The sequence below is a fragment of the Bidens hawaiensis genome, unplaced genomic scaffold (assembly GCF_021521415.1).
Source record: "Bidens hawaiensis isolate Kalapana, Puna unplaced genomic scaffold, B.hawaiensis_p1.1 tig00004357_1, whole genome shotgun sequence".
NCBI lineage: Eukaryota > Viridiplantae > Streptophyta > Magnoliopsida > Asterales > Asteraceae > Bidens > Bidens hawaiensis.
The window spans coordinates 2,030,270-2,052,771 of record NW_027491262.1 but is presented as its reverse complement, the minus strand read 5'-3'; the positions used below and the strand labels follow the sequence as shown (position 1 = coordinate 2,052,771).

Sequence of the window (22,502 nt, the reverse complement as noted above, 5' to 3'; positions counted from 1 at the left end):
GAGTTTTAAGAACTCGAAAGAACTCAGTGTAACGATTTTCTTTTTTTCGAATTTTTTTACACATGCATAATATATGTAGGTTACATACACGTAAAAAAATTACATAATTTTTTACGCACCGAGTCGACTTTTTACACATGTGTAACGGACGTAAAAGTTAGTGTAACTACTTACATCTTTATTCTCTCCCCTACTTTGACTTTTTTGCTAGATTTAATCTCAACCACATATTTCAATCTATTTAATTAAATGTGTGGCCTAGAATAGAGTTATTAAGTTATAACAACTCAACATGATTCTCAAAAGATCCCTCCCCTATATATATATATATATATATATAAAACAAGGTCGACGCTTACGTGACACAAAATGTTCACACCCGCTAGACCATTACGAATGCCGTAAATTAGGGATGAGCTTGGTTCCGGTATTGAAGATAAAAATTCGAAAATACCGATACCGATACGGTACTGATTCCAAAACTCAAAACTTTGTTACCGGTACCGAATTTGCTCATCCTGCTCTAAGCCCAAAGTGATTACAAGTTTAAAAATTGAAAGGACTCAAAATGTACATTCATTATATTAGAACACACACACACACCGACCAAAATAGGTTTCGATCAGATTCTACACTTCCCCAAATCTTAACTCTTTTATGTAATCCACCTCCGGCGCACATCTCCGTCACCGTCGCCGGCGCCGGTCACTTCACCGGAGGTAACTTAAATTAATCGTCTTCTAACTAATTAATCATTATTATTATATTATTATTATACGTATTTATCATTAGTTATTATTATTCTATTCCATTTCAGATAGCTTCACTAACAGATCTGCTTATTAGTCTCCGCCTGTCTTCACACACCTGATCGCCGTGAACCTGATATAAACCTAGGGTTAGGGTTTTGATGCGTTGTAGCGGATTATGGCCAACAACAACCACGGCCCTTACGGATCCAAATTCGTATCCGTCAATTTGAATAAGTTATATGGGCAACCTTCTCATCACTCTTACGCACCCGCCGCCCGCCCCCGACCAGCTGGAGGTGCTCACGCGGGCGGTGGGATGGTTGTTCTATCCCGAAACCGTACGTTGCAGAAGCCGACACCGAAACTATCCGTTCCGCCCCCCTTGAACTTGCCTTCCTTGCGGAAGGAGTTTGAGAAAAGTGACGCGTCGGGTGCTGCGGGCGGGGCGGTGGGTGGTGCGGGTTCCGGGAGTGGGTCGAGACCGAGTTCGTCGGGGTTGGGGTGGACGAAGCCTGCGAGTGTTGGTTTGCGGGATAAGGAGGTTGGTACGGTCGGTTTGGAGAGTGTGCAGGATGGTGAAAGTGGAGGTGGTAATGTAAGTGGTGCTTATTTGCCTCCGTCGGCTAGGTTTGCGCATGGAGATACGGGTTCGGCGCGTTATTCGAATGTGGCTTCGGTAGCGAAAGCTATGGTGTTGAGGGGAGAGGATTTTCCGTCTTTGCGGGCTGCGTTGCCTTCGTCGACTGGGACTGTGCAAAAGCAAAAGGAAGCGTCTTTTCAGAAAGTGAAACATTTGGTTAGTGAGGAGTCGTCCGATGATCTAAGAAACAGTTCTCATTTTAACTCGTATCATCACGATGCAAACGGTGGGGGTGGAACCGGTGTGCAGAGTTTAAGACCGAGCAGTGCACATGTGGATCGTGGTCAGAAGCAAGAGGACCCTTTGCCACTCATACGGTTGAACCCGAGGTCTGATTGGGCTGATGATGAGCGTGATACGGGTCATGGATTTATAGGACGAGGTGGCAGAGATCAAGAGCTGACAAAAAGTGAAATTTATTGGGATAGAGATTTTGATGCGCCTAGAAGCAGTGTTTTACCTCACAAACCGATTAATAATGAAAGACGTGGTCTGCCTGCTGCAAAGAGTTCTAACTCTGAAGTTGTTAAAACCGAGCCTTACCGAGAAGCCAACTCTTGGAGGAGTTCTTCCATTCACAGAGATAAACCTATAAGTGACAGAAACAATGCTCACTATGGTGCGGTGACAGAAAACCGAGACCCTACGTATGTAAGAAGAGATGCAGGGCAAGTAAGACACTGGAATCAGTCAGTAGAATCTCCTAGGTACAGAAATGAAGGGTCAAAATCGGTTTTTTCTGTTGGCGGCAGGTCTTCGTTTTCAAAGGCTGAACGGGGTTACTTAAATGATTCTAGTCAGAAGGATTTCGGTTCTGGTGTTTATGATGAAGTAGATCCTTTTACTGGCAACTTAGTTGGAGTGGTTAAGAAGAAGAAGGATGTGATTAATCAAACAGATTTTCATGATCCTGTTAGGGAGTCTTTTGAGGCTGAGCTGGAGAGAGTTCAAAAGACGCAAGAGATGGAAAGACAGAGGATTGCTGAAGAACATGAACGAGCTATAGAGCAAGCACGGAGAGAGGATGAAGAGAGACGAATGGCAATTTTGGAAGAAGAAGAAAGAAGAAGAAGATTGGATGAGGAAACAAGAGAAGCTGCTTGGATTGCAGAACAAGAAAGATTGGATGCCATTCAGAAAGCCGAAGAGCAGAAACTTGCTCGTGAAGAAGAGAAAAGAAGGATGGTTCTAGAAGAAGAGAGGAGGAAGCAAGCTGCCAAACAGAAGCTTTTAGAATTGGAAGCTAGAATGGCGAAACGGGAAGCTGAAGTGGGAAAAACTGGCGCAGATGATGAAGTTCCTGTTGGTGAGAAAGACAGTGATGCGTCTATGGATTCAGATATTGATAACTGGGAAGCTAATCAAAGAATGGTGGAGAGAATAACTTCAGCAGGTTCAGATTCATCTGCCATTGACCGGCCTTTTGACCGCCTTCAGTTTTCTAAACCTGTTAATCCATGGAAACGTGAAGCGTTTGAAGTTGGAAGCAATTCATCTTTCTTACTAAACGACCAAGAAAACGGCCATCCTGGTGGGAGATCAAGATACATGCCCTCAAGATCTCATGATACTGATGGATTTTCTCATCTTGGAGACAGAGATCATAGGTGGAACTCTTTTGGGGATGGAAACAGGGATACCGAGTCAGAATATTATGACAATGTTGGTTGGGGACAGGGGTATTCTCGTAATAATATGCAATCTTATCCAGAGCGGTTGTATATGAATGCTGAGTCAGATAAGATCTATTCTTTCGGGAGGTCACCATATTCAATGAAACAGCCTCGTGTTCCACCTCCTCCGTCGTTATCCGTGCCCCGATCATCGGTGAGAGGGGAGAATGAAATCTCAGGTCCTTCAAGTTCTCTAGAATCAACTGCAAGAACCGGGAATTATGATGGTCTTCAGGATAATTTTCGACAATCAGATCTTGCTGATCTTCAACAAGGAATAATGACACAGAATCTGGAGAAAACCGACACACTAATGTGTGATTCACAGTCGTCTCTCTCGGTTTCGAGTCCTCCTAGCTCGCCAACACATCTGTCTCATGATGAGCTGGATGATTCTGGTGAAGTGAACGATGTTGTGAATGATGAGACTGCAGAGTTGACTACAATGGAAACATTAAAGTCTGTGTCAACCGATGAAGATGAAGAATGGAGCCTTGAGAATCATGATGAGATGCAAGAGCAAGAAGAGTATGATGAAGATGATGGTTATGGTGAAGAAGATGAAGTGCACGAATTACCCGATGATAACATTAACCTGACTCAGGAGTTTGATAATATGCAACTCGAGGAGAAAGACACAACTAACTTGATGGAAAATACGGTACTGGGATCCAATGAGGGCGTTGAAGTTAAACTTCCAGAGGATGAGTTTGAAAAAGATTTGAAAACAGACGGGGATACAAACACCATTGATATGCCAGAAGTTTCTGTTAGTGTTGTAGAAAAACAAGCAGCAGTTGATGCACCGATTAATGAACAGCCCCAAAATGTTTCAACTTCTTCTAGTCTCTTGGGTGATCCTTTTTCGGGCCAGTCTACAACACCTGTTAAACTCCAGTTTGGGTTATTTTCTGGCCCGACTCTCATACCATCACCTGTTCCCTCCATACAGATTGGGTCTATACAGATGCCTCTTCCTCTTCATCCACCTGTCGGTTCATCATTGGGCCATATGCACCCGTCACAACCACCACCTCTTTTTCAATTTGGTCAACTGAGGTATACATCTCCTGTTTCCCAAGGAATTCTTCCCGTGCCTCCAAACATTCACCATACCCATAATACCCTTTTTAATGTTAATCAGAATTCAGCAACTTATCTACCTTACCAGTTTCCTCAAGAAACTTCTGTTATCAACATGAAAACCGACACTGGTTCATCTAGTTCATTAAATAATCAAAACAATCTCTCACATGCTGATGATAATGCAATTGCATCTAAACCCGTTACAAAAATTGAAGAAAAAGGTCACAGCACAAATAATAAAGATAAAAATGTACCATTGTCAAAGGCCCCGGGCCAGTCAAATAAGGGGAGGAGAAACATGTACCCATCAAGAAATTCGGGTCCAAGATCATTTCAACCTTATGATTCCACGGGCTCTAATGAGAGGAAACATCGACGCCTGATTCAACGAACCGAGTTTCGAGTTCGGGAAAATGTGAATAAATATGAAACGGGCAATTATACAAGAAGCGGGTATAGGCGTCATGTGGGGTCCAATATGAAACGAGCTGCGCATGTGGCTGAGATAGTTTCCGAAAGCAGGCCTGTGAAAGAAACCGCAAAAACAAAAACTGAGGTGGGTTCGTCTACTGTTGACAGCAAAAAGAACGTTCCGGAAGCAGATGTTGATGCACCTTTGCAAAGTGGGGTTGTACATGTTTTTAAGCAACCGGGTATAGAGTGTCCAAGCGATGAAGATGATTTCATAGAAGTGAGGTCAAAACGACAGATGCTGAATGATCGGCGTGAACAGAGAGAAAAAGAAATCAAGGCAAAATCTCGTGTGACAAAGGTTAGTTTTCCTTTTTAGGCTTGTAAACGAACCAAACGAACACAGACCGAGCATGTTCGTTTTTCAGTTTTAATTGAACAAATGATTGGGCACGAACAATAAGTGATGTTTTCTTGTTTGTGTTTGTTCATTAAGAAAATGACTGTTTATGGTCTTTTGTTAAGAGTATAAATGAACGTTCACGAACACAAATGAACGAACATATATGATCGGTGCAAATAGAAGTAAACGTGAACATCAGTATCCTGAGTATAAAGAAATAAAAAGAAAAAAATAAAAAAAAACTATACTAAACTGTAAGTGGTGATATATTAATTTTATAAAACTAAGCTAAATTGTAATGGACCTATGGTAGGGTCTGAGGAGGGTAAGATGTAGACTGCCTTACCTCTACCCCGTAGGAATAGAGAGGCTGCTTCCGGTGAGACCCCCGGCTCGATAGTAGTTTTGCATCAACCCTTGGACATAAGGCGCATAACACTCAACCATCGGCACACCGGTCGATTGGTGCATGTACCCTTGTCTTTCAGCTATCAACGCCACTACATGATGCCTGATTAACCTTCCGCCACTTTTAACATTATTTTCACGAGATTAGTAAAATAACGTCAAAATTAGTGCAACTTCACTTTTGCCCACCCGAGGATTCACACATATATACATTATATGCGCGCACCACAAGCAGGGCGTGTAATGGACCTAAATATATTAAAGAATATATATAACGTAAACAAACGTACTTAAAGCTAATGAACATAACTGAATGTAAACACCCGGACATAAACGGGAACATAAATGAATGAACAGGAGTTTGTTTAACTTAATGAATGAAAATTTAGTTTTTGTTCCTTCGTTTATATAATGAATAAGCATAAGCGTACTTCCAACTAAACGGTTCACAATGTTCGGTTCGTTTACTAGCTTAATCCTTTATATGGTTTGGATTTTAATTTTTCTTTTAATTATTCAGCAACCGCGAAGGGCTTCTGTAACCTCCAGTCGTTCAAATAAAATATCTTCATCATCGCTTAGTGAGCCATCAAACAAAGCGCGTCTGGATGCTACTAAAAAAGAACCATCTGCTGACTTTTCAACGATGACTTCTGAATCATTGGCTCCAATCGACACCCCTACAGAGGATAATAGCAAGTACATTTTTTCTAATAGAATTAAAAATAACATTGAAAAGTTTTTATTTCATAATTAACATTATACATTGCTTTGCAGGAATCTTCAAAGAGAATCTTCGTCTGCAGTATCTGATGCTGCAGAAGATCATGGTTCAAATCTTATGTTTGAAACTGAAACTAAGGTTGTTGATGATGTTCAAACGTCTCTTGGTGACTGGGGTAATGCACAAATGGACCAACAGGTGAAAAGCGGAAACATTATTTTTATGGTTTTTTATTCTAAGCATGAAAATCTAAATAAATATTAAATTATTTAAAAACAACCCACAGGTTATCCCTCTAACTCAGACACAACTGGACGAGGCTATGAAACCAGCACGGTTCAATACGATCAATACGGCATATGTAACATCTATAGGCGATCATACCACTTTGGTTAGTGAACCTGTGTTGTCATCCTCATCAATGTTGACCAAGGGAAAGGCAATTTCATCATCTTCAAGCCCAGTCAACTCTCTGCTTGCGGGTGAAAAGATTCAGTTTGGTAAGTACCTATTGAAATACTATATTTAGTTCTTCATATGTTCAAATAATGATGATGCCATCGTTTTCGTTCATGACCAGGGGCGGTTACTTCCCCAACAATTCTTCCTCCGAGTACCCATGTTGCTTCACATGGGATTGGGGCTCCAGGGTTATTCCGTCCCGATACGTCTCAAAATACTCAAAATGTTTTGAAAAGAGAAAATGATTGTGTTGCTGAAGTTGAAGATGCTGTTTCATCTGTGGATGTGGCTGCCATTAAAACTAATGAGATCATTGGAAACGGGTTGGGGGTCGTTTCAGTTTCAGGCCCAGGAGGTGAGAATCAAATTCCATAACATTTTGATAATATTATTTATCTTTTTATTGATTTAAATCTGTTGATATCTGAAATGTGTTGTAGGATTGTCTGGGAATCAACAGCCTGGAAGTCAATCTAAGCCTGAGGAATCACTTAGTGTATCACTTCCTGCTGATCTGTCAGTTGAAACCACACCGATATCTTTGTGGACCCCACTACCGAGTCCTCAGGGCTCATCAACCCAAATGTTATCTCATTTCCCTGGGCCCACACCGTCTCACTTTCCGTTCTATGATATGAACCACCCCATGATGAGTGGTCCGGTCTATGCATTTGGCCCACATGACGAATCTGACGGGCCCAACTCACAAGCACAAAAGCCCACTGGGCCAGGCTCAAGGCATATCGGTGCGTGGCAGAACCAATCTGGCATGGACTCGTTCTATGGTCCTGCTGGATTCACGGGTCCGTTTATTGGTCCACCTGGTGTACAAGCTCCACCACATATGGTGGTTTATAATCATTATGCACCAGTTGGTCAGTTCGGGCAGGTGGGCTTGAGCTTTATGGGGGCCACATATATCCCATCTGGAAAACAACCCGATTGGAAGCATGATCCAACTTCTTCTAGTAGAGGTGAAGATATAAGTTCTATAAATCTGGCTTCCGGGCCCCGCAATCCACCTAACATGCAACCTCCAGTCCAGCATCTTGGCCCGGGCTCGCCCCTATTGCCCATGGGCCCACCTATGACAATGTTTGACGTGCCTCCATTTCAGGTAACTCTTTGGCTCCTCTAATTGTTATTTGTTGTTTTGTTATAACTCAAACCTAAAATATCGTGTATACCAAATCTAAATGGGATTTTAGTTTTTGACTATTTACATATCAAATATGACTTCTAACTTGACAAATGATCCTTATTTATAATAATTATATATGACTTCTAACTTAACCATGGCGTGTTGGGTGGTGATCTTAGACGTCGTTGCCCTATTGTTCATTTGTGTGATGATTTCTGTATCACAAACGAGCATTAGATCTATCCATTTTCCAACCGTTTCGCTGGCCCGGTGCCTATCACTGACCTAATAGCCCCCTTTTCCATTAATCTTGTCTGAAAGCCTTAGAAACACTTAAAAATAGATATGTTTTAGTAAACAAATGCATATTTGATAAAAATGGGCCTAAGGCTAGCCCAATAGCCAAAACAACAAATTTTTTCGGGTCAAGAAGCCCACAGAGCAATTTGTTCGCAACCCCCAAAACTAATTATTGATAGAAAGACCATTTATGTTAAACATGGGCCTATTGGGCTTGTCACAATAACCATTGACCAACCAATTTGGGCCCAAAGCCCACATTTGTACTTATCAAGCATATAGTTTGACTAAAGTTCTGTATAAATTTATCAAGTAGACTATTATTTTTTTTAATAAATGTAGTAAAAAATTTAATAAGCACTTGTTAAATTGGTGAATATGCCACTTCGTAAATTTAAAAGTTTTAATAAACTAAGCGTAAAGTTGTCTCTTGTTTTTTATGAAATGGGTAATTTTTAATATTTAAAAGTAGTTTTAAAGGGCATATTGGTATTTTAAATTTGAAGTTCTCCCATTTTATAAGTACTAAAAAACTTGATCAAATATTTGAGCAGACTGCACCGGACGACATGGTGGTTCAAGCCCGGTGGTCTCACATACTAGCATCACCGCTTCATCCAGTCCCTGTGTCACTACCCTTACAGCAGCAAACCGAAGCCATAACCGGACCTTCCCAGTTCAGCAGCCATGTTGGACATCCAGTTGACCAGTCAACATTTCCTCCCAATAGATTATCCGAACCTCAACCTTCAAACTCCTCTGTGGCGTACCCAGTTGTTAGAGACTCAACCATCACCCATTTCCCAGACGAGTTCGGGTTGGTAGACTCATCCGGGCCATCCTCTTCCGCCACATCAGCTCCGGTCACTGTCAGTCACATCTCTTCAGGAACAACAACGAACAATAATACTAGTGGCAGCGGTGTTGAGTTCAAGAATCAACACCAACCGGTGAAAACCTCATCTTCTCAACATTATAGTAATAACCATGCTGGCGGTTATGGGTATCAAAGAGGCGGTTTAGGTATGTCTCCAAAGAACAAACCCTTTGGCGGTCAGTGGGCTCACTGTAGGCCTGGGTTTCATGGAAGATACCACCACCAACAATCCATGGGGACAGATAAAGGTTTCCCGTCTTCGACGAAAGTAAAGCAGATTTATGTTGCAAAACAGCCGGGTCCAGGTGGGTCGGGGTCGGGTTCCTCAATGGGTTGAGGTTTTTGTGTTTTGTTTTGAGGTTTGATTGAATAGTTATTTATGTAGAAGTTTTTAGAACAATTATGGGGTTGGAAATTAGCAAGGGAAGAGAAGAATTTAGAATGTTATGATTTTTTGTTTATTGGTTGGTGTTGTTGATGTATTGATGTTTGATTTACTTGTTTTTCTAGGTGTAATAAAACTAAACCCAATACAACCAATATTTCATACATGACTTGTCTAGAACATGAACTCTTTGATCAACATAACTATCAGCTACCTTTTCTAATTGAAACACAAGAATGTCCGTTTGTCGGAGGGTAGACCTTTCATGTGGATCCGACAGAAAGTTCACAGGAGCCTCTGTTCTTGTCGAGATTCCTGTCCGTTTTAACACATTTCAAAGGACATCTATGACCAAAACATGTCTATATTTATACCCTGGAGTTCTTCGCAATGAACCTCGTGTTCACCAAAATTATCTAAACAAAGTTTATGGCAGACCGGACAAGGCTCATCAACTGGATTTAATAATGGCCCGGTATTCCGCTACTGACATGTGCTGACCTAACCCTTCGACGGTGATGATAGTCAAGAAGTCTTGAGCATGAAGAGCCTAAACACATTCTAACACGCTCTCTAGCGAGTGGACATACCAAACTTCTCTCCCAAACTTTTGGGACGATTAGGGTACTTGGCAAAGCATTTTGGGCTATAGGGGAGGCGGTGTCCTTATTAGCGAACCCGCCAAGATCAAGACCGGGAATGGAGTTGCGCAAACAATCCTAACAAGTTTGTTAAATATTACCTTCGACATCATATACTATACGTCTATATGATACCTAGATCAGTCATGTTCTAATTCACTTATGGATAAACAACCCGACCCATCTATACCCGACTTACACGGGTTTTTCATCCGAGTAAAGCAAATTGTGTGAAAGCAAAATGCCACAATAATATCAACAAAACTTAACGCGTTTACATAAAGTTGTGGGACAAGATATCAAATCACCAAAATCCTTTACATTAAAGACAAGATACCACTCACCAAAAAGAGAAAAAGAGCCATAAATCAAAGCAAAAAAATTGAAAGCTAAATCATATCATGATACAAAAGCAAATGTAAACCCATGTGCATGCTTTAACTAGATTCAAACACTATTAGCACATGTATTCATTATTCATATCATCACAATTAGATCATTCACACTTAGTCTGTTATGTGTTGGTTAGAGTTCATCACTTAGTGATCTAACCATGTTAACATAGTGTTCGCCTTCGGTCAATTTGATGACGTTGATGACGATGATGATTGGCGCACTGAACAAGCGACAACTTGTGCCCATTGTTTCAATCTTGTCTTCATCGTTTGTGGATTCTCGTCTACAATAAACCGTATACAATAATTAGAGCGTCACTTGTCACAATATCTCTTATTTACTTTTACCACTTCTTTTTTTTCACTTAATAAATAAGTCTGTTTCGTGTTTATTTTTTTAATTCCTAAATCTTAGTTACTATCATTTTTTTCCCTACTTCTCCTGTTATTATATATAACATTTAACAAGTTTGGTGCCGCTAAGTACCGATTGGGCCACTTGGCGGCACCAAATTGGTTCTTGGTATTTTTTTAATTAGGGTATCGTAACGAAATAACGGAAATTGAACAAATAGGCGTAGAGTTACAACCTCAACGTTCGCGACCGACAATACTCGAATTTTATAGACGCCCAGTTTTACCAACAGACACCACCCCATTGGTCAACCTCAAATTTTTATATTTTTTTACGTTTTTACACCCGAACTGTAACGAAAGTAACCGAAAACGACGTCTGAATCGTGTCGAGTTACCGTCACAACACTTGGCTTTTACCACCGCGCGAGTATACCGACTAAATAAACGTCGAATAATTTAATTTTTTTATATGTTAATTTGATGATTTTACTTTTTGGGGTTTAACGTTCAGGCTTTACCAACGGTGTCTTTGCCGTAACGAGCATAGCCGATAATATCCGAATTCGTGTCAAATTTAAGTAACCGAAACCGATGACATTGCGTCGATTTACTGCCTCAAACCTGTGATTGACAACATTAGCGTTTATCACCACCAGGTTTTTACCGGCCTGCCCGGCGCTAAAACACTTGTTTACTTTAATAAATAAGTTTGTTTTCCGCTACTTTTTAAATTTATAAATCTTTCTAAATAACTATTTAATGCTTACTTAATTTATTATTATTTTATTCAACCTATGTAATACATGGGTTTCTAACCTAGTTTTAATAACCGTAAAAAAAATCGAATTACCGTGGCCGAATATAGCGTGGCGGTTGCTCACCGGAGAAGACAATTCAGACTCCGAGACAGCGCTAGGGCACGAAGACACCGACGACTTAGAAACTGTATTTAAATACTGCTTATTAACCGCGTGGTAGAACCCAAGCGCCGGTAGCGTCTCTCCGAGACGATCATCCAACTTGGGAGAGTGTTCAAATCCAAACCCTAGCTCAATACAAGCCTTAAGTTCATCGATATCCTCATCGGTCACACAACCGCTCTTGCTCCTCCCGTGGTTATGTTTGCCCTTTCGCTTGACCCATTCCTTGTCTCGGTGTAGGTCCGGTGACCGGGTTGAAGGAGACGGTGGTTGTGTGGTGGTGTAAGGTGGAGGCATAAGTTTCCGTTAGGGTGGGGTTTAGATTGGAGGGAAAGTTGGTTAATGGAGAGGATATAAATAAAGAAGTGGAGGCATGTATATAATGCATATTGTTGATTCTGGTGGGTCTATGAAGTTGATTTGTGGTTTTGAATTTGTGAAAAAAAAAACTTTTAAAAAAATTAATTAAAAAAATCATAACTTAATATTTAAAAATAAAAATTAAATAAGTAAAAAAACAATAATGTTTCTTCCGTCTTTCTCGTTCTAAAAAAAAACACAATGTTGAGGAAAAAAAATCATTGTGTCTTTTTGTTGTTCATTGTGTTTTTTATTTATTTTCATCATTAATTGTGTTGTTCTTCCTTCACATTGTATTTTTTTTCTCGATATTATGTTATATTTTACTCGGTATTGTGTTATATTTTATGATCTATTGTGTTTTTTCATTTATTTTCGTCATTGTGTCTTTTTTTTCTTGACATTGTGTTTTTTAGGTTTTTTTTAACTCGAAAGACGGGGGAAACATTTCAGTTTTTTTTTTTCCGTTTTTTATTTATATTTTAAGTTATGATTTTTTTATTAATTTTTTTGAATTTTTTTAGGATTTTTTGTGTGTCAACAAATCATTCTTGCACTTTTCATTTTTGTCTACCTTTGTATTTTAACTTTACCCTTGAATTTTAATACCAAACAATAATAAGGAGAATGTATCTTGCTAAATGCTAATTAATAAAGACTTAATAAATTATACAAATTTGTTTTGTTGTGTATTTATATTACAACTTGAGTTAATTTTGAGATTTTTATTTAAATGGATCGATTTAAACTATTTGGCTTATATGACTGATCTAAATGTCATTCATATAAAACACGCTAACTTAAAATGTGACCAAATGAGTCTACATTGTCTACGGGCCAATAACTGCCACTACAGCGATTAGCAACACAACCTTTGCAGACACCTTTGTCACCGCATTTGAATATGTAAGTTGATTTTATTTCCACACAACTTACTGTTTACTTGCTGAAATTTTAATCGTCTCATTTGACCCACAATTTTCGTCATTACTAATTACTAATTTACTATTTGATCTGTTACTGCCACCAACACCGTTGATGCCAACTCTAACATCACCACTTGATGTCACAAACAAATATAACGGAATAACCCATTTTTATACTCTTTTACCGTAACATAATCAACTAAAGCTCATTTGGTTTGAAGATCTTTTTTTTTTTCTTTTTTACCAAAAGCAAATTAATACTTTTTTTTTGGGCCGGGGGAAAACACGCTTGTGTTGACCTCACAGGGGTATCTCCCTTAGCTGGTTTGAGGGATAATGAGTTTGTAGCTGGGCAAGCAATGAAAAGGGCTGAAACGAAGAAGGTGGAGAAACATGCTAAAGCCTGCGAAGAGAACCAACATGTTTTTGTCCCTCTGACTTTTGATACATTTGGCTCCTTGGCACCGGAAGCTATCTGTTTTCTAACCAGGGTCCAACAGGTTGTGCATAGCAATGTGTCGACTCCAAAGGGGCAGGGGTATATCTTTAGCAGGTTAGGGTTTGCAATTCAGAAAGGGGTGGCGGCGCAGCTTGTTGCCCGCCTACCTGCTATATTGATGTAATATCTATGTTTCTACATATTGGAACCCAATTTTTGACACATCTAAATAAAGAAAATTGATATGTTTATTTAAAAGCAAATTAATACTTTTTTTTTAAAAGTTCAGTTTGACGTGAACATGTTTTAACTCATTACCGGACCCATCCAACCTGTCCTTTCTACATCACCCAAATTATATTGTTAAACAATTAAGCATATGGATATAGACGAATCCTTACATGTTATAACATCTTGGTAAGTGATGATATATATGAAATTGCAGTCTTTTTCTTTATATGGGATGCCCTGTTACATACGATGGCTTTGTTCTAAATTCGTGGTAAATAGTACATGTATGATTATTTATGATACATGAAAAATTTTATGGATTTTCATTCATGTGGTTTGTTCATAATTGTCACTTTAATTCATTGTTTTGTTTTATTTTTGCCTAAAGGCATTGTGGTTTCTATTAGTTATGAATTCAGTTCGGATATATGGCTAACATCGTTACTCTTTTTCTAAGAAAACTTGTTAATTGACAAAACTCTTTTGTCATTTGCATGCATAAGTAATTAAAGACCACAAACCCCATCGTATGCATGTATAACCGTAGACCATAAAACCCACCTTCAGTAATCCTAAAAGCCAAATTACATAAATATAACCTTTCTTTTAGGGTTTGGGGCCCTTTCCGTTTAAAGTAAAAAAGTTATTTTGTTTTCAATCCCACGATTCCTAAATCATCCGTATGTATGTATGTATGTATGTATGTATGTATGTATGTATGTATGTATGTATGTATCTTTTCTATATATTAACAAATTATTATAACATCACATTTAAGGATTACTTAAGCATGCGCTAACATATACAATATACAACAAATTGCATAAGCAAATTAACTTGCACAACAACTATTGTTTGCTTTAAGATTGTTAATCTAAGGTGCTGTTTGCTTTACAGAGGTAAAATGCCTGCAGTTTGCAGACCATATTTACAGACATCTATAGAAGAAGATATGGACCAAATCTATGTAGTCTGCAAAAAGAAAATTGTTTAACGTCTGTAAACTACCAAAATAATAGGTGGTGGTGTACGAATTGTGGTAGTGGGTGGTGATGAGCGGTGATAGTGGTAGTGGACGGTGGTGGTGGAGAATGGTGGGTGGTGGTGATGGAAGGTGGTGGTGGTGGCCGACGGTGGTGGTGGTGGTGGTGATGGACGGTGGTGGTGGACGATGGGGGCAGGCAGTGGTGGTGGCGGACGGTGGTGATGGCGGACAGTGTGCGTTTGTAGGGTGTGAAGAAAGTAGGATATTAACTTATTTTTTTAAAACCATAAAAACACTGTTCAAGTCTTAAAAAAAAACAAAGTGTCTACATAGACTAATGTCCGTGACAGACTTTTTAAGCAAAAACAGACCGAACTTAAGTCATGCATCTAGCTAATATATTAAAGCAAAACCAATCTGTCTACATGTCCTTCTCTTAGGGTGCCCACCTAATGTTCCATGTCATTAACTTTTCATGCTTATAATTTCCACGTAATTAATCAATTAATTTTAATCATAATGCTAATCTAATCTAACTATTATATTAAAACAATATGGTTTCCACATGGCATTTAATTAAGCTATCCATATAAGATTCCACCGCAACAATTTCCAAAATTATAATTTACACATAATGAGCTATTTAGGTATGTTATTATGAATCCATAAGATAAAAATATGTTGCATTAAACATATTTTTAGACATATAAATATATTTTAATAAGCTTTTAAGACGGCAAGTTATGTTATTGCGTATATTGTTAAATTTTATTTTTTTTATTGTATTTTTTTAACCATCCATATATTATACGGGCTATATCCTAGTGATATAATATTAGACTATTAGTCATGGGGTCACAACTCTCAAGTATACGTTTGATCACGTATACCGTTTATATTATTCCGTGGTTAAAATTTATTTCAAATATTTTAATAACACATGTAATTTCTAAAATCCCACGTGTCATTAACGTATAAGTATGAACACATAGAAAAACAAGACGCATGGGCCCACCACCACATGGATGATGTCATCTCGACCGTCCAAATACGGACTTGTTGGGTTGCAGGTAAGAATTTAGTATCATTCAATTTATTCAGCCTTAGTTTGACTGACTACTGCAATATTTTCATTATCTCAATTCTTCTTCATTTACATCCATTGATGTCATGAAGCTTGTTTTTATGATCTGGTGAGTTGGTAACCACTTCTCTAGTTATTTATTTGAGTTGGTTATTGAGTCTAAGTTTTGGTTTTCAGGCCAACCCGAAAATTTTTTTATATATTTTTAGGGGCACAAATTTTTTTATATGTTTTTTTTATAAAATAGGTATAATCTTAAATCCTCTTACTAATATTGGGTCCAATCTTTTTTTTTAACCCATAATCCATTTGAGGTATTGGGCCTATAGGCCTTTTTATTTCTTTACTCATCAGGGCCTACGAATATTTTTATTATTGCTTAGCCGAGACATTTAAATTCTCGGAGACGCCCAACTTTTTAAACTACTTTGCTTTTTAGTTACTCGAAACCAATTAACCCGAACCTGAAAATCGTGACAGGTTTTGGTTCTGGATTTAAAGCTGTGAAACCAGAACGAAACCCGAAGAACACCCGTAGTTGTGTGTTTAACTGAGAAATGTAACCAGCCCGTCTCATATTAGCAGACAAAGTTGTTACATTCAACTAAATGATGCATATACTTGCAATTTAAGCTTACATGCCTCTTTACTAGCCATAGAAAACGCGTTATCGTATTGAATTGTGGCTTATTTGTCTGATTTTGCACTTGGAACAAAGTCTTCCACTGATCTAACCATTTTTTAATTTTGAAGTGCAGATTTCTCTTATAGAAACTCCACCTAACATGCATACATTTTAGAACATATCGATACAACAGTGAGTGCTATATACCATAATTAATATCCATGAGTAAGAATTCAACTTCAGTTAGAAGTTCAGGTGCATACACAAGCCCAGGTACTCCGGAATATAGGCATACGCGTACTAGTGCCAATGCATTGATGCCTTTTAATAACGGAAAACCATTGCCTTCAAAATGGGATGATGCAGAGAGGTGGATCACGAGTCGAGTCTCTGGTTCTAGAGTTTGCAGGACTCTAGAACCAGAGGCTCAGGCTCAGAGACGACCCAAGTCAAAGAGTGGGCCACTAGGGCCCACTCATGAGGACGGTTACTTTTCAAGCTATTCGCCTGGTTTCGGTTTGGTTGAAGGTGGAAGCACAAATAATATGTTTGCAGGCTCTCCAGTTACTACTACTGGTGTTTTGGTACCTAGTGGTTATTCTTTTGGTGGAAGTGATGCGCACTCGGTTAATGCTCATACTGAGTGTAAACGGGCCTCGTCGGAGTTGTTTCTTGAGTCTTCTTTATACCCTGATTCTCAAGGTATAATCTTGTTTGTGTGTTGTAAACGGGTCGTGTTCGGGTTAACTTGGTTAATTAGACGGGTTGTGTTCTGGTTGACCTATTTAACCCGTTTGGTTAAACAGGTCGCAACAGGTCGACCTGCTAAGTTGTTTAGATGAACAGGTCAACCCATTAACCCACCCGTTTAACTTTTTTTTTTGTACAACCCACCATCTCGATTTACATGTTGACAACTTGATTATCACCTATAGAACGACTAGTGTTCGCGGACATGAGCCGTTTGACCTGAAATTTTTAAATTTTTTTTATTGTTTTCACATTTTAATACTTTTAAGTTTACATTTTTACAACTAAAAATACAAATTTATATAAATCAATTACATTATAATAATAAAATCATATGTAAACTTAATTTAGTATAACATGTAAAAATAATAGAATAGCAAATAAACGGGTCAGTCCATGAACCCGCCTGCCCTGAACACGACCGTTTAGTTAAATGTGTTTGCTTGTGTGACCCAACCCGTTTTTGCCAAACCCAAACTCACGAATTTCATGTTAGGTTAATGTCGTATAGAAATTCACACTCCCACCCACCAACCAATTTGACATGTTTAGATAAACATGCCGGTACACGTCATGTTCATGTTACATGGTTTTAAGTGTGTGCGACTTAGGGTTGACGTTTTGACACAAATAAAAATTTGGTTGTGTTCAAGTTGGCAATTCAACCCGGCACGCTTAAAACCCGAAGATTTGTATTTAGAACTTATCTTTATATGATTTTGTATCTACTATGCTTTTTGATAACTATATTATTTTTGTTAAATATGTTATCCATGTATACAGTTGTCTCGAGACGAGATATGGCTACACAAATGAGCCCAGTAGACAACCTAGATCCCTCTCCAAAGATAAGGGATCTGTTGTCTACGTCAGCAGAGTCTAACAGCCACCGTTCTGCCAGAGTGGAAGTCAAAGATGTCCAGGTGGACAAACGAGCTACAATGACAAAGCAACCAAAAAGACGCCATAAGAAAACAGAAAAGAATGAGTCAACAAACGTCAACGACCCGACTTTGAGTTGGAATCCTATAGAAGGATCAATGGAATCGTCAAAGTACGGATCAAAATTTTCAATTTTCGTCCTTAAGGTTTACTCAGTTTCACTACTAGACTACGAATTCCTTTTTTTTTTTCCTTTTAAAATCATTGCTTGAGTTTTGTAACTTTTAACCATTCCAGTCCTTTTGGCTAATGTTATTCGATTTTTCTGTTAAATGTAAGGGTATTTTAATCATTTTACATATGAGGGGCTATTTACGTAAATCACAAAGATTATTGAATAGTTAGATGAATATTTGTGTAATTTTCTTATAATAATAAAAAAAACAATCCAACAGTATGAGGGGTTTTATTTTTTTAATTGTTTTTATTATATTAAGTAAGTTACACATATAGCCCTCTAACTATTTAAATAAACTTTGTAATTCATATAAATAGCCATCAAAAGTAAAATGATTAAAATGCACTTCCATTTAACAAAAAAAAAAATTTTAAGGCCATTGGCCAAAAGGGCTCAAATAGTTAAAAATCTGAAAACTCAGGCCAAGATTTAAAAAGAACGAGAATTCGTACAAGTGGTTAAACTGGTTAAAACTCACAAACGAAAAGCCAAATTAACTCTTAAATGAATAACGTTTTTTTTTTTTTTTTTTTTTTTTTGCAATTTGTTTGCAGGGTCCAGAAAGAGGAAGCAAGGATTACTGCTTGGGAGAATCTACAGATTGCAAAAGCCGAAGCCTCGATCCGAAAACTTGAGGTGCATATTAACCATCAACCGCTTAATATATGTTTTGTTTTATCATTGCCTTTGGTAACTAGAAATATGAATCGCTTTCTTTGTAGATGAAACTGGAAAAGAAGAAATCAAAATCTATGGATAATATTATGAAGAAGCTTAGAAATGCTCAAATGAAAGCCCAAGACATGAGACAAAGAATGTCTGAAAATGAGGCTCCTAAAACCAGCCTTAAGGTCATGGCCTGCTTTTGTTCAAAACATTCTTGAATTAATGAACTTTAATGCATATTTCTAATGTTAGTTGATGATGATAGTCTAATTTGTCAAAATACTAGTCAATTGCATAAGGCGACACACCGGACCACATCACTTATCATCGTCGTATCACATGTGCTTCACAAAATCATATGGTATCAACTGCAATGATGTGTTTCAACCACTGCGTCAAACGCATCACACGTACTTTTTAATTAACACAATGTATATTGTTTACTCGTGTGAGTTTCTATATATGCGTATACATGTCTACGATGAAATTACCTCAAAATTGCAATCATAAGTATGTTAATCAAACACAAATTTTGCAAATCAGTTTCATTGTAGGTAACAAAAACTAGATGTTACATGGATAAAATTAAAATATATAAAAGCAATGATCGCGGTTTATGCATCTTCATTAGCCAAAATTAATCTATCTAATGTTCCTTCAACTCAAGTAGCGTAAAATGCTCACACGAAAAACCAGGAAGGTATTCTTTCTTTCGCACAAGTCGTCTTACAACCATATCAGCATCAATAAACTTAGGTTATAACTTATAAGTCTTGATTAAATATTTCAAAAACCGATGCAACATTACCTAAAACATGTATGCACAAGCTAACAAGCATAAAAAAGTAAACATTCAAAACAGTGGTGGTAGTAGTATACACTTAAATCCGCTTGAAAATAGGTTTAAGGTTCGAATTTTGTCTACTAATATTGTATCGATCGTTACCTTTAAAGGTCACCTGTCCAACGTAAGCTACGATTTATGTAATCCCATTGGTTAATATGGTTCCACGAATTTTCCGGTAACGTTTCTATTGGTTACTAAAACTAAATATAAGCAAAAGGTATAACATTGCACTAAACAAAACTAGATGCAACAAACAACCTTAGTGATGTACTTAAAGCCTTGTCAAAACTGGTAAGATTAAGTGATAAGTTAATTCCCCATAACAATTGAGTCTTCAAATGATGAGAACAATAAAGTAAAAAGGGAAGTAGAACTAGTTAAGTAATCCAGATCATGCAAGCAACATTGGGTGGTAATGGTAAAACCCAAGCGTTGTCAGTCACAGGTGTTAAGGCGGTAAGTCAACGCGAATTTGGTCGATTTTGGTTGCGTGCGTTATGTATTGGAACTAAAACAAAAAAATATATAAAAATTGAGGTGGCCTAATGATATTTGTCGATCGATTAGTAAAAGTCTAGCATTGGTAAAACCTGAGTGTTGTTAATACTGAACAAAAACAAATTTGACATTTGGTCGGTTTCCATTACGTTCGTTACAATAATGAACTAAAACATAATGTAGGGAGCTTATACAAATTCAGTTGGTTCCGTCATGTTTGTTACGGTGCCAGAACTAAAACAAAAAAAGAAAAACAAATTGTCATTCAGTCGGTTTACGTTATGTTCGTTACGGTACTGCTAAAAAACACAAAAACAAAAAAAAATAATAAAAATTCGCCAACCACTAAGGTGCCGTAAAGCGGTCCAATAAGGGTCCTTGTCACCAAAGTTGTCATTTATTAATGATAATAATAATAATTATTATTATTATTGTTACTATTACTACGTACTTTGCAACCTAACTTTACCAACTAGACTTTCTAACATGGTTTAACTAAACTTTAATAAACTAACGACATCTTTAACAGATCGGGATTTCTTCCAACATATTTTAAACAATATCTTTCATTTAGATATACAAGGTGAGGGATCTACAAAAATTAGATTTTGCGAGAACATATACAATTTATTTTTTAAAGATGTTAAATTTTTTGAAAAGCAATATTAAAATATTTGAAGTAGAAAAAACTAAAACAATATTCGGCACAGACAAGCATAACAAATCTGAATCTTTCTCCGAGCTTTAGGTTAAAGGGAAGACCCAGCTTACCTCACCATCCCCAAAACAGAAAATAGATAAAGAAATACGCATCCCCTTGTTTACCCAAAAATAATTTCACATATATTCTTTATTATCATATGATGTATAATAATATGTATCTTATCCATCAACTTTTCATAGGTTGCTAATTCCCTTATTAAACAATTATTTTTCTTTTCTTAACGACGAACACTAGCTAAACTTTTGAAAAACTTTCAATGCCGTTAAGTCTAATTAATTTATCTAGTAGTGCTTTATCTAGGGTTAAACTCGGAAATATAATACATGAGCGAGATACGATTGACCTACGGTGTCAAATATAAGAACTTCTTAGGTGTTTCTTAATTTAAAACTCATGACCATTTTATCAAAATGGTGATGACTATTAAACAAATAACACTTTTTTTAACAAAACAACAAAAGCAATAATCAGAGTTTATAAATTTTAAAGGCCTTAATTGTATGCTATAATACATAACTAAGATTAGGTATTTTCAAGTAATAAATTTTAAATTTTAAAGGCCTTAATTGTACTTTTTAAATTGTATGCTAATACATAAGTAAGATATATCTATGTTTTAAAAATTTTAAAGGCCTTAATGTTACTTTTTATTTATATCAATTTTGAAGAATATAACCACCTCACTCTCTTCAATCATATCATACATAATTATATATGATTAATTTGTAAACTAAACTATATGAGTCTTAATAAAGTTAGCTTATATTAGTTGATTCAAATACACAACAAATATAATTGCTAGCATAGTTCATTCAACCTAAAGGTTTTTAGTACAACATAAATCCATAAAATGAGAGGCTTAATTAATAATAGCAGACTGACATAACCTCTAACCAAATTATGAGAATAATGGCTAGCGGGTGGTGTCGTTTTTGTCGACATACCGCCACCGCCCACAGCTGCAGCTTGTTCCAATGATTGCACTTGCTTTTCAAGAAACTTCATGTAATGTGCAGCCTCATCCAACATAGAAGCAGTGTCCATTTTAGTACAACCAGGGACTAATCTTTGAAGTATCCTAATCCTCTCACTAATCCTCTCTCTCCGGTGCCTGGCCGCCACGGTTTGCGGGTCATTCGATATCTTCACATTCCTTCTCTTGAGTGGCTTGATGGACTCCGGGTCTATTTGCACAGGTTGCAAAGCCGCCATCCGGAATATCATCTCCCTCATGGCCTCTACAGAGTCAGGCTTCTGATGAAACCAGTTCCCTCGTGCGAATTCGTGTAATAACCGGTGAAGAGGTAGGTCCCAGCAGAGCCCAGTTGGACCCGCAAGACTCACCTTGAAGAGGGACGTCTGCGCAACGACCAACTGCTTCCGCAGGACCCACCATGCTCAGAGAAGACCTTACGCGCAGTACGCCAGCTGTACCCGCAGGGAAAGCCTCCCAATGGTGAAGTACCCCGCTTGTTCCCGCAGTTGCGGATACAAGCCATCAGGGAAGGCTACCCGCACTGATAGCAAGGCTACACGCACAAGGCACTAACTCTTGCTACTTCAGTAATGTCACCTGAAGGAATGAGCAAGGCGGGAATACTCCCGCCCAAATGAGCCAGTCCGTATGCTTCTGGAAGATCTTTTGTACTATACCTGCCAAGGTATGGGCAAA

General features: G+C 37.8%; 3 protein-coding genes across 3 annotated transcripts; 2 read left to right on the top strand and 1 right to left on the bottom strand.

The window, feature by feature from the left end:
* Positions 1–927: 927 nt before the first annotated feature.
* Positions 928–9,214, top strand: LOC143626407 (uncharacterized). The gene is made up of 7 exons (XM_077096514.1): positions 928–4,923; positions 5,894–6,072; positions 6,151–6,295; positions 6,384–6,597; positions 6,678–6,914; positions 7,000–7,676; positions 8,555–9,214. Exons 1-7 carry the CDS (start codon positions 928–930, stop codon positions 9,212–9,214), a joined length of 6,108 nt encoding a protein of 2,035 aa, XP_076952629.1.
* A 7,224-nt stretch (positions 9,215–16,438) lies between these two features.
* LOC143626406 (uncharacterized) lies at positions 16,439–18,979 on the top strand. Its single transcript, XM_077096513.1, has 4 exons — positions 16,439–16,927; positions 17,759–18,029; positions 18,650–18,731; positions 18,818–18,979. The coding sequence occupies exons 1-4, from the start codon at positions 16,447–16,449 to the stop codon at positions 18,977–18,979; spliced, it is 996 nt and encodes a 331-aa protein (XP_076952628.1). The 5' UTR covers positions 16,439–16,446.
* Positions 18,980–21,638: 2,659 nt separating this feature from the next.
* Positions 21,639–22,063, bottom strand: LOC143626405 (transcription factor HEC2-like). The gene is made up of 2 exons (XM_077096512.1): positions 21,713–22,063; positions 21,639–21,647 (listed from the first exon to the last, which is right to left on the bottom strand). Exons 1-2 carry the CDS (start codon positions 22,061–22,063, stop codon positions 21,639–21,641), a joined length of 360 nt encoding a protein of 119 aa, XP_076952627.1.
* Between the last annotated feature and the right edge of the window lie 439 nt (positions 22,064–22,502).

What these genes read in the sequence shown, in the direction of transcription:
- LOC143626405 (XM_077096512.1), bottom strand. Translation starts at nt 22,063, where the DNA reads ATGAGGGAGATGATATTCCGGATGGCGGCTTTGCAACCTGTGCAAATA.
- LOC143626406 (XM_077096513.1), top strand. Translation starts at nt 16,447, where the DNA reads ATGAGTAAGAATTCAACTTCAGTTAGAAGTTCAGGTGCATACACAAGC. An exon ending in TTTATACCCTGATTCTCAAG is followed by an intron (nt 16,928 to 17,758) that starts GTATAATCTTGT and finishes CCATGTATACAG; the next exon opens with TTGTCTCGAGACGAGATATG. An exon ending in GGATCAATGGAATCGTCAAA is followed by an intron (nt 18,030 to 18,649) that starts GTACGGATCAAA and finishes ATTTGTTTGCAG; the next exon opens with GGTCCAGAAAGAGGAAGCAA.
- LOC143626407 (XM_077096514.1), top strand. Translation starts at nt 928, where the DNA reads ATGGCCAACAACAACCACGGCCCTTACGGATCCAAATTCGTATCCGTC. An exon ending in CCTACAGAGGATAATAGCAA is followed by an intron (nt 6,073 to 6,150) that starts GTACATTTTTTC and finishes ATTGCTTTGCAG; the next exon opens with GAATCTTCAAAGAGAATCTT. An exon ending in TTCAGTTTCAGGCCCAGGAG is followed by an intron (nt 6,915 to 6,999) that starts GTGAGAATCAAA and finishes AATGTGTTGTAG; the next exon opens with GATTGTCTGGGAATCAACAG.